At 38.2% G+C, this 12,187-nt stretch overlaps 2 protein-coding genes and 1 pseudogene across 2 annotated transcripts; 1 reads left to right on the forward strand and 2 right to left on the reverse strand.

The window, feature by feature from the left end:
• Positions 1 to 3,769: 3,769 nt before the first annotated feature.
• LOC116702924 (hemoglobin subunit beta-2) lies at positions 3,770 to 4,671 on the reverse strand. Its single transcript, XM_032537474.1, has 3 exons — positions 4,468 to 4,671; positions 4,041 to 4,263; positions 3,770 to 3,933 (listed from the first exon to the last, which is right to left on the reverse strand). The coding sequence occupies exons 1-3, from the start codon at positions 4,557 to 4,559 to the stop codon at positions 3,805 to 3,807; spliced, it is 444 nt and encodes a 147-aa protein (XP_032393365.1). The 5' UTR covers positions 4,560 to 4,671; the 3' UTR covers positions 3,770 to 3,804.
• Positions 4,672 to 9,710: 5,039 nt separating this feature from the next.
• LOC116702931 (hemoglobin subunit alpha-1) lies at positions 9,711 to 10,675 on the forward strand. The gene is made up of 3 exons (XM_032537480.1): positions 9,711 to 9,982; positions 10,085 to 10,292; positions 10,458 to 10,675. Exons 1-3 carry the CDS (start codon positions 9,888 to 9,890, stop codon positions 10,584 to 10,586), a joined length of 432 nt encoding a protein of 143 aa, XP_032393371.1. The 5' UTR covers positions 9,711 to 9,887; the 3' UTR covers positions 10,587 to 10,675.
• Positions 10,676 to 11,974: 1,299 nt separating this feature from the next.
• Positions 11,975 to 12,187, reverse strand: part of LOC116702927 (hemoglobin subunit beta-2-like) — a 922-nt pseudogene continuing 709 nt past the window's right edge.

Below are 12,187 nucleotides of genomic sequence, written 5' to 3' on the forward strand. Positions count from 1 at the left end.
CCAAAAGATTGATTAATTTACAAAACAATCGGCAGAGTAATTATAAAGAAAACAATGGCTTCTTGCAGGCTTGCTGTCAAACAAATCCGAACGTGTTCATGTTTTTCAGATTTTTAGAAAACAAAAGGTAGTGAATAAAATAGTGTCTTTGTACAAATCTTTACATTTCAAAAACCTTTTCTGTTTAATAGTTTTTCGTACAATAGGCTATTTACTATACTTTACGTTTTACTTTTTTATCTAGTCAAGTGACGATCCAAAAGCCAAGTCATGAGTATTAAATGTGAGCTATTAATTTATATTAGGCAACCTGCGCTACGTTTCATCACAAAACCAGCAACAGCGTTATAATCAAAACATTGTTCATTGGTTTTTATCATAAGTTAGGCAATGGTGGCAATCTTCAGGACTTCATGTTTTTCCACTTGGGCTAGCTTTTGAGATATGTATCCACTGTAAGAACATGTAGGTCTGTATTTGTCAGGAAAAGCAATGCTTGGACACAAATGCAGTTTGGACGTGATTTATTAAAGAAAAACAGTCTTATAAGATACGTGTCATCAAGAAAGTAGCCAGGATGGTACACACGAAAAAACTGATCCAAAACAAGCACGAACAGGACGGCACGACAAAACAGAATCCACGACAGCACAGAGACAGCAGCCAACAGAATAGTAATCTTACCAGCAACAGAAACGAAATGATCGCACACAAGATAAAGACAGAACAAGGTAAAATACATCAGGTAGGCTAATAAGGACTAACAAGACAAAGATAGAACAAACAGGGACTAAATGCACCAGGTAATGAGGCCTAACAAGAGACAGCTGACACAACAGGTGAAGCACATTAGGGCTGGGCAGAACAATCAGAAAAGGCGGGGAACAAACAGACAGGAAGACAAGTGACCAAGGACAAATGTCCATGGGACCGTGGAAACGGCGGGCACCAGTGAACAGGGATCGGGTTCGGGACCGGGACCACTCGGGGACTGAGGACTGAGGGCACTGGGGAACAGGGTGCTGCGGCTAGCAGCGAAGACGGACCCTTCTAGTGGCCGAACTGGCCGGCGAAGGTAGAGCCCCTCAGGCGGCCGAGCAGGGCGGCGTAGGCGGTAACCCTCTGGAGGTCGAGCAGCACGGCGAAGGCAGAAGATTCTGTGCTCTACGGCACCAAACGCAGCTTTTAAAGCAACCGTGCTCCCCTCCTTACTCTCTGCCTTGCTCCCCTTCTAAAATAATGTGATTGGATGGCGCGGTGCATGGGCCGGGCAAGTGATGGATTTGCAACAATGATAAGAGAAGAACGAATTTCCATTTAACTATGGGCGAGTAAGTTTGTTAGTAGCCTGATACAAAAGGCCTCGGATCACAAATTGTTGGCAGCAAGCCACAGCTTGAAATACGCACATTAGTGACCAAGACAAAAACAAACGCCTGTTAGTTACCCAGAGAAGAACATCGGCACAAGGATAGCTGAATTTCCCACGCGGCAGAACCTGAATCATGCCCTTTAAAACGGCGGGTACCTCGGACCGCTTCCACATCCCTGGAGGTCCCAGCATCAGCACCTTGGACAGCGATCTTTAAATTGAACTGCCGATCTTGAATTGTCACCTGCATAAATTATTTTAATGTCTCTAAGTTTTCTCCTTCATCCATTATTAACAATAAGAAGCAAATAATGGGGGGGGGCGAGGTTTGTAGTTGTCATATGTTCCTATGTGAAAACTTCTTCGCATTCAGATGTTTTTGACTATATTGTTTTTAATAATTGATGTGTATTTGCTTCTACAGTGGTTTTATTTAATTAGTTTGTGCCAGCAACAGCTCATCGGTCTCGACTTGACGGGTAACTACCAAATATTTTACTTATTAGTATAAAGCCAATACCACAGTGCAAAAAGTCTCGGTTACAAGTAAAATACCTGTAGCTGGAAATATGGAGCTAATTTCGACCTACTTTTTATACTTTATCTGCCACGTACAGTATGAATGCCACCTTTCCTCCCTTTTTATCTTTTGATATTTTATTCTGAAACTCGAATAATCTGAAACTGCACTTTAAATGTAGCTAGTGGAATTAAAAAGTACAATATTTCCGTACTGGAGTAGAAGTATAGGCTAAAGTAACAAAATAGAAATAGGCCTACTTAAATAAAGAATAAGTAGGCTATCCTACGTTAATATTGTAGTAAGTATTTGAGTAAATTGACTTATTCTTTCCACTGCCCATACGTCTCCTTTCTAAAATGTATTTTAAATGATTAGGTAGAAGCCTATTACTCACTATTAATAGGAAATGTAAAGTTGAATGGTATCACCCCGTCAGTGATATTACACCAGCCGTTAGCGGTTGTCGGTGCACTTTCAGATTGGATTTTCTAAAGTTGCCTATAGGCTACACACATAAATGCAGATGATGTTTCAGATCGTGTCAAATTCATAGAAGCTCCAGAGTCATCATGAGAAGGCTGTTGGTTTTTATCTCATGGAGGCTACATCCTCACACGCCTTGTTCACCATCTATCTGCAAAGCTGTGTTTCAGATGGTTTGTTTAATGACTGTTCATAAATGGAGTGAACCAAAAGTCACATCTACAGCAAAACAGAGCAAGTCAAACGAGTCAAATTTACACCAACATTTAGCAAAACTCCAGTCATTGGTTCCAGATTTCCAATGTCAGAAATATTTTTTTCTCTATTGTCTATCATGTAATTGATATCTGTTGGTGTTACAAAACAGATATTAGAAGATGTCACCTCAGACTATTGTTTCAAGCATTTAGTCCAAAAGATTTTTAATTTACAAAACAATCGGCATCGTAATTTCAATAACATGCCTTCTTGCTTTGGCTCTGGCCCTGTCTGAGAAATACCGATAAACAGCAGGAGAAGATGAAGGACACTGCAGCATGAGCTTGCACCGAATCCAATAAATATATTTAAATGCAAAAAACATTCGTTTTTGGGCTTTAAGTGATTATTTCTTTTACATGTTGGTGCACATCAATTGCAGCTGTAATTTAAGCTTGTTCAATAATAAATGGTAAACCTAACGAAAAAACAACTATTACCTAGTACCAGACGCTGTGGATGAAATTACTTTTGTATTGGTGTCATGTAATTCCGTGTGAGATGAGCCACTTAGTGGCAAGACACAGATGAACACTTAAACTTCCCATTTACTCTGAAGTAACGGGTTAACCGCATGCAGCTAGGAAGAAGACTTTGTGCCTACATGAAGTTGTGGTCTATATTTTGACAAACGTAGGCTAACCTAGTGTAGGCCTACAGTATTTTATTAGTACAAAATTACCTCTTATAACCTTTCCATGTTTCCCATTCAATGTTATGTCTGCAATATATATATTAAATATTAGTCTACAAAATTATATTTCAAAAAATCTACAGTAATTTAGTATTGAATAGTTACTGCTATTTCATATTTTTAAATATTCAGTGTTGTAAATCAAACCCATTTTTATTTAATATAAATAGGCTACTTGTATTATGATTTCGAATGGAAACTAAACGTCATTACTTATTTTAAAATGTTTCATATTAAGTGATCTTGTGACCTATAAACACTAACAGACTATGCAGAATTAAACATTGCTCTCATGTTACAGTTTTTAATTTGACCTTTTTCCTCTCTAGTATGTGTCTAAAAGTCGCTGTTTTTGTTTGTGTATTGTTATATAATTTATTTTTGGACATCATCATAGACAAAGAGCTTGTTTGGTTTGCTTATTATTTTATTTGCTTTCATGATCAGCATGTGCGTGTCTTCTGTTGCAGCTGTCTAGTGGTACTGCCTTCCCAGGGCGGACACCACCACGGCCAGGAACTTCTGGAAAGCTGCCTGAACTTCACCAGTGAAATCCTTACCCAGCTGAGCTGCAACCACAATGGTCAGGCAGTCGGACAGGAGCTGCAACACAGCAAGTATCAGGAAACATCAGCAACATGAAAGGTGGGGCGTTTTTGAATAATCGTTGAATGTGAATAACAAGAGTTGCATTAGTTCCAGAACTTTACTTTGAAATTGTCGGGGTCCACGTGCAGTTTCTCGGAGTGCAGCACGCTCAGCTCGGCATAGGTTGCCTTGATGTCGTCCATGTTCTTCACAGCCCGGTCCAGACCGTGGAGGATAGTTGTTCCGTGTTTTGTAACCATCGGATTTCCCGTGATCGCAGCAGCGTTGTAGAGGTTTCCAAAGTTGCCGAAATATCTCTGAGTCCAGGGGTAGACGATCAGACACCTAAAGGAACACGTACATGTTACAGGGTTGGACTAGAGGATGTAATCTGTGTGCCAAGAAAATGAACATGTGTGATGGTCTGAAACGCATTGTGCACAATGACAGAAAACAGTACACGTATCATGATCCTTTAATATGATCTAGAGTTCCACAAAAATAATGTCTCAAGCACATCATTGTTAATGCAAGATTGAGAAGACTCACCTGGCAAGAGCTGCAGGGCCCACCACCTCATACTGCATCTTAGAGAAGATGTCTGCGATGGTGGCGCGCTCGAAGTCTGTCCATTCAACCATTTTGCTGGCTCTAGAGTCTCCAGTGCAGGTCTGCAGATCAACGACACCAGATGCAACTTTTAAAGCATCCTTTCTCCCCTCCCATAGACAAGCGATTGGATGGGCGGTGGGCTTGCAGGGGACTGTGTCATGGATTTGCAGATACGATAAGGGTAACTTATCTGCACCGCCTAGAATGTTCTAGACAGAAATGAAAACGGCTTAGTGGTGGTATTTCACCCCAATTTACTATTTCTATCCCCTGTCAACATACAATTCAATGTTTTGTTCTAAATGGTGCAGTTTGAAATGAAAAGAAAAATGGAACTGTATGGGGTACAGATATGCATATAGGAAATGTTATAGATTTAGTTTTACATCAGCAGTTCACAACTGTAGTGCCCCAAAATAATCTCAATGGCAGGTAGTCTTTTTTTGCAACACATCTGTTAAAAAATAATTATGTCTTATCGTCTGTTTGACAAATCTGTTTTGTTTAAATGATACTGATGTGGTTTCATTCCTAAATATGTTTGTGTACTAGACCTAATTTCAGCACCAGGCGCTGTCCACGGCCTGACAAATGATTATCAATTAGTTTTTAGTTTAGGTGGGATTTAAATTGGCTTCATTTTTATGTTGTAATGTGTATTGCAGTATTTACAATGTATAGTCTGACATTTATGTTCACCATACAAAAAACATGCTAGAAAAAACAAATCTTGATGTGTGTTTGTCTTAGTGGCAGGCAGGCCTATTGATGCAAGGTAGGCTGTCACCTGAAGTAAATTAATTATATCTTAACTTTGGGTAATTGCTTAAAAATGCAGTTTGCATATGTTATAACAACATCAATATACAACGGTAAAATAAATTGCAACTTTGACACTTTAGAATATATATTTTATTGGTTTTTAAATTGGGGTTTGGAGACCTGAGGTCCTATGTCCACAGAGGGATTAATCATTGTAGAGTGGAGTCTTGCACCATGTTAAGAGGACTGAGTTGCCAGTGGCACATCAGGTCCTTCTTTCCAATATGCTGCAGAAATTCAATACAAAGTAATACCATAACAGATACAAATGGCTATTTGTCCTCAAATCAAATATCGACGGTGTATTAAATTGTATATAAACTAAAAACATAACATAACATTAAAATGAATCAGCCAACCAGACTTCCCTTGGTCTTGACCTGAGGTGTTGGGGATACATAATTAGAATCTCAATCTTTCAGAAATTAGGATGAAATATTTTTTTGTTTAATGACAAAACATGTGTTTACAGGTGAGGGCTACCTACATGATCAATTTGTGTTGTATAGGCTATTCGGTATCTGTATAGTTCATATAGGTTATAATTTGTTGTTTTCGGCACCAACGTGTGATTCTTTCATCACCAATTTAACCTTTTCCATATTTATTCTGCATTGATGTTCATCCAATAGAGGGCAGCATAAGACAGCTGATGCTGTATTTATCCACCACTCTTTCCTTCAACAGTAGATGTCCATGAGGGTTCTCACAACGCGTCATCAGACCGGAAGTCGCCTTATTGGAGGTACTCCGCATCACAACAAAGCACAGGCACTGAAGTAGATCCCGAACGACGTCAAGGAAATGGTTATTATTGCCGTGTTGTAGGTTGTACCAATAGGTCAGACCGAGAAAAAACATTTGGAATATTATCGACTTTCAAAAGAACTTTTGAAGATCGACAATATTCCAAATGTTTTTTTTTTGCACTTCTCAGATTAAGGGTCAAATTGGGTTGCTACAATTTTGAAAATCAAAATTCCAAATTTTAGTAAATGGTAGGCCTATACATCAAAGTATTAGTCCTTTAGTCAGGAGTGACGTTATGAGCTTGGCTGAGACCACCATTTTGTTAACTATGTCAAGTAAATGTGTCATTACCATCACATCATCAAATATATGTAAAAAAATAAAACTTAAAGGATAAATCAATGTTTTTAAAACATGTTGTGGTTTCACATGCAACATATTTATCTTGAACTTAATGGAATTGCTGATTTTTACTTGCAAGATGATTTATAGTCATTTAAGTATCTATGATTCATCAATCTAGCCAGGATTGGAATATAAGCTTATGTTAGGTAAATGCTATATATTGAAACTGTTTTAATACAGTGATCATTTAGAGTGTTCAACATTGTCAAAAAGATATAATTGCTGGCTGTTTTTGTGATTTGTATTTGCATTGCAGTTTATATACATTGCAGTTCTGGTAATGAGTTTGTTGCGGTGATGACAAATCACTGATCGTAACCTATTGTAATTAAGATTGTAATCTAAGTGACTTCAGACCAAAAAAAAAACACCAGCTAGTAATCTGTTTAAACATCAAAACATAGTTTAATCTGAATATGGAAGCCCAAACATGAACTGTGTTCCTTGTGAACAGGATTGGTTCAGTATTATTATTGTCTTAACAGACTATTTATTCATTTCATAGCCATGTTGAATTTAAAAAAAAACATGAAACAGGAGGGCAGTTAAGAACAGGTAAAACGCTGAAATAACACAATATTCATAATAAATATCCCAAACAACTATAATCTAATCTGACATTTTACTTAAACTGTTTGTTCAACAATTGCTGAAAAAAATCCTCCACAAAACAGACAAAAACATGTCAAACTTCCATTCTCTCATCCATCATGGATGATACTTTATTCCAGACAGAGACATCAAACATCATGTGCCTCTTGGGGACTGGTTCTGTCTCTGGCACGGGCCCCAGGAAATCTTAATGCCTGTGCCACAGGATGTTGTCTTTCAGAGGCCAAAAAAACGGTTAACCCTAATAATACGCATAGTTTTCACGTGGACAGACTCTTCATCTACATCCTGGACCTCACCTGGGTAGGCCTCGTTGTTGTAACAGACCACGCACCATTCTCACACCAAAGACATGGTTATTTCAGGCGTTGGATTGAGCATCCCTTGGCATGGCTCTGTCTTCACAGTGGTTTTCTTTTTCTGTGCTTTGTTGACGACCACCAGAAAAGGCTTAGGATTTGCCAGTCGATGTGGCCGGACTTGGTGGCAAAAATCTACACGAAGCACAACAGTCATTATAATTTCAAAAACAAAAGAAGAAAGAAAACTAACACTTTGGACAGTTGTACTGCTTTTGTTGTGTGTTTATCTTACTTGGTGGATTTTCATTGTTCCACATACAGTTTGAAGCTGGTCTGGTTTAGCTCTGTCATTTTCTTCTATCTGACTTTCTGTGATGTAGAAAGGCTTGATTTTTGACTTCTCTTCTATCAGCTTCTCAAAGAACATCCTCCCATCTGGAATGTCTGTACCACCTGCAACAAGACCATCTGCCCTCCGTTTCAAGGCTGCTTCAACCCCATCAGCTGCACCCTTTCCATGGCCTGGCTCTAGGAAATTCAATGTGACCTTTTTAAATCTTAGCTGAAATGGAACAGATTTGAGACAGAAAAAGTTCTTCTTTGAACGATACGGGATGAGCTCTCTGAAGTGAGAGTACAGGGCTCAGATGTGTCCATCTGGCTGTTGTGTTGAAGCGGAGACTGAACAGAAAGATTGAACACCATAAACCGTATAAGTAACTCCTGTGTGTAGTGATACTTGCTTATGAGAGTCTCCAAAATGTATATCTTGTATTTCCAAAGAATAATTGCATAACTAATTTTCAGCAAAGTCCACATGGAGAATTAACTCATTCTCTTGAACATTTTCCTTCAGGGCTTTGAGGGTTGAGTACTGATGTGCAATGTTAAAAGAATGTTTGCCAAACTTATTCTTTAATGTTGCTGTGAAATTTTCCAACAAGTGTTGAATGGTTCCTTATTTGCTCCTTCACCTTTAAGTGAGCAGTGAATGTCACCTTATCACCACCTTTCTTTTTCTCCCTTTGTGCTTCTTTGTGCTTCTTTGTCCTGGCAATGGACACACACTCTGTACATGCAGGCTTTAGTTAGACCTTCAAAACATAGTGCATTACAATTTCAATTCTGTTGCTACTAATCACTCTCAGATGAAGCAACTTATCGGCCATGAGTTGGATGCATAAACAGGTGTCCTTGTCTTGAATGGAGGGTTTGACGATCTAGAAAGGAATGTTCTCACAGAATATACTGTATGAGATTTTTACCATGGGGATATTCCTCTTTGAAATTGGTATACAGTCTGAAAACAGAGTCATTGAGGTAGTGCTTCTGCTTTTTTAACTTTTGATTTCTCTAACCAAGGTTTTCTTCAAGGGAGCCATAATAAACAGTTGAAGTATGTGAACATGCTATAAGTGCAGATGCAGTAAAAGGCAAAAGGCAGGAGAGTGTGTCTTGAATTAATTTTATTTACGTAAACAAAATTCATGGATCACAAGGATAGGCTACTGCTGAAAACACCTAACAGATTGAGCAGTTGACCTGCTACAATTTTGTAAAAAAAAAAAACTACCAAGGGAGAATAAGAGTCAATGAAATTATTGAACATATTAACTTTATTGGCTGGCTGGATCTGCCCTCTAGCGGTTACTATTAACAGGGAGGGGAGGACCTCGACCAGCTCCGAGTGGCTCCTATCACACATTATTTCATACTATCCAGGAATTGTTAAAGATTGCATCGTTTTGCGGTTACCTGGGGAGCAGATTTTCGTACATCTGAATCATAAAAGATGGCGCACGATTATAGCCTAATGATGGTGGAAAGAAGTGGCGCCTGGTTAACTCACCTGGTAGAATTGGCGTGCTGCATGTCAACCCCCCCCCCATATATATATATATATATATATATATATGTGTGTGTGTGTGTATATAGAGAGAGCTAAATAAGTGTTTGAATCTCACAAATCTTATGCACAGGAGGCTTAAATAAGGCTCTTATAATAATAATAACATCAACATCAACAGTAATGGTAATAATAATATAAGCTTCACGTTTTCGTTTAAATTCAAATAAAAAATTAGTTATGACCATCATATTCTTTATTAAAGACACAAAAAAACGGTCCATAGCATAACAATTCAAAACATTTTAAAAGACAGACAATTAAAAGACAAAACACATACAATAAGAAATGACTATGACAGCCAGAGTTCTACAATACACAGAAACAGTGTTCAGATATTAGCATATCTTATGACTTGGTATGACGTGTATTTCAAACTAGTCTTCAGAACCATCGCGATAAGTTTATCTCTTGCAAGCTTCAACATATAATTTGGACGGTAGACCGTTTGCATATGCAGCCTATCTTGGAATTGGCCCGGGTGTGCCCATGCCCTGTTTCATGTATAAAACACACAAGCTTGGGCTGATCACAATTCAACCAAACAATCAGCAGGCAAGATGAGTCTCAGCACCAAGGACAAGGAAACAGTCAAATTCTTCTGGACTAAAGTGGCTGACAAGTGTGAGGAGGTCGGCTCTGATGCTCTGTCCAGGTAAATATGACCCCAAACTGACTGATGTAACCTACTCCTAAATATCTCTTCATTTTGTATCCATGTATTACTTACTTGGGGCTACTCAATTTTTTTACCCAGGATGCTGGTGGTTTACCCGCAAACCAAGACTTACTTCAGCCACTGGAAGGACTTGAGCCCCGGCTCTGCGCCGGTGAAGAAGCACGGAAATACCATCATGCTTGGAGTTGGACAAGCTGTGGCCAGCATCGACGACCTGAATGCGGGTCTTCTGACCCTCAGTGAGCTGCATGCCTTCACTCTTCGAGTGGACCCTGCCAACTTCAAGGTAGACATTTCATGATGATTAACACATGCCTGTCGAGAGGAGAGAAAGTTAAAATCAGTGATGCACAGAACATGGTGTTCGCTGTTCTGGGGTTTATATACTCAGGATCCGACGTAGGCTCTTAAGTAACGATTGATTTAAATGCCTTTATCCTCTTTTTTACAGATTCTCTCTCACTGCCTCCTTGTTGTCCTGTCCATTAAATTCCCCAACGACTTCACCCCTGAGGTCCATGTCGCTCTGGACAAGTTCCTGGCTGCTGTGTCCCGTGCCCTGGCTGAGAAATACAGATAAACTGCAAACAGGAGCAGATGACGGACAATGCAGCGGCTTGGATACTCTTTGCCTGTCTAAATAAAAATAAAAGATCAAATATAATGAAACCGTTTGTGGTGGAGTGAATTTATATAATATATATATATATATATAATGTATATATATATTTCTAAGAAATAAGCAGCAATAATGATCAAAAATCTTACTTCATTTTTATTTTTTTACCTTTTTTATGATCAAATTTTCTTGTTTTTTCACAAAAAACGAAAATGATCATATGTTCATCAATGTGATCTCACAGGGGTAAATGGCAAATATGAACCATAAATGATGTATATATCATTGGTAATTGAGCTAAAGTAAACATCTGTTAAGTATTTTTACATAAATAGTTATGGCTGTATTGATTTAAAAGCCTAATAAGGTCCACCAGACCCGGGAACATTGGCTGTGTAACGAAAATATGAACACCACACAAGGGTTGACCCATGCATGAAATGCTATAGAAAAATGTGGAGAAGCCTACAAGGTTTTTCGTAAAGCAAAGAAGCAGCTTATGAAGCTGGGTAAAAAACCTAGGCTATGTGAATTTGCCTTAATTAAGACAAAAGCATTTCAAGTATATTGAAATAATATATGAAATAATATAACTATTGTTCATATGGATATTATTCCTTCTTGTATTTAACTTTCGGTAACTTCTTAACTTGCTTTTTAGTTTTTTTTTTGTGCGTTGTACATTTGGTGAATAAAAACGTTTTGACTCTGATTAGACATCTCCAGTACTCATGCAGAAATATTACTATGTCTTCTTCTTCTTCTTCTTCTTCTTCTTCTTCTTCTTCTTCTTCTTCTTCTTCTTATTGTTAGAATTATTATGTCTAAGAATTAAGAAATTAATCACACTATCATGTTCAAAATATTCACAATATTATTTTTGATGCATGAGCATTTAACTCATGGTCCATAATAATGCGTCATGTTTTATTAGCTCATAGGCCTGTTTGTGTATATACAAGAAGGCCTACAGTGCTTAAGGTGTTTGTGCTTTACTTGAATATTTTAATTTCAGAGAGAAATGTTATAATAATTAAAGGCAATCATACATATACCACTTCATAAAGGCCACTTATAATACATCATATTGTAACACTTTGACTTTCTGCATGATGCCTATTTTTACTTTTAAAACCGAAGTGCATGATGCTGATTATACGGATGGAGCCTACCTTTACTTAAGTACATTTGCATTACTGCTACTTGAATCCTGTTTTTACATTGTGGTTTTCATGTTGAATCCTCTAAACATACATACATATACATTGTGAAAAGGGCTTTCCTAACATCAATTATGCATTGTCCTGCTATCACCATAACCACAGACAAACAAACTTGTTGAATATGCGTACTGCTTTATTTATTTATTTATTTGTGCTCTGGAGACATAAAATAACTTTTCATGATCAGCACGTGCTTGTCTTCTGTTGCATCTGTCTAGTGGTACTGCTTTCCCAGGGCGGACACCACCACGGCCAGGAACTTCTGGAAAGCTGCCTGAACTTCACCATTGAAGGCCTTACCCAGCTGAGCTGCAACCACAATGGTCAGGCAGTCGGACA

This window comes from Etheostoma spectabile, chromosome 15 (genome assembly GCF_008692095.1).
Source record: "Etheostoma spectabile isolate EspeVRDwgs_2016 chromosome 15, UIUC_Espe_1.0, whole genome shotgun sequence".
In the NCBI taxonomy this organism is placed as follows: Eukaryota; Metazoa; Chordata; class Actinopteri; order Perciformes; family Percidae; genus Etheostoma; species Etheostoma spectabile.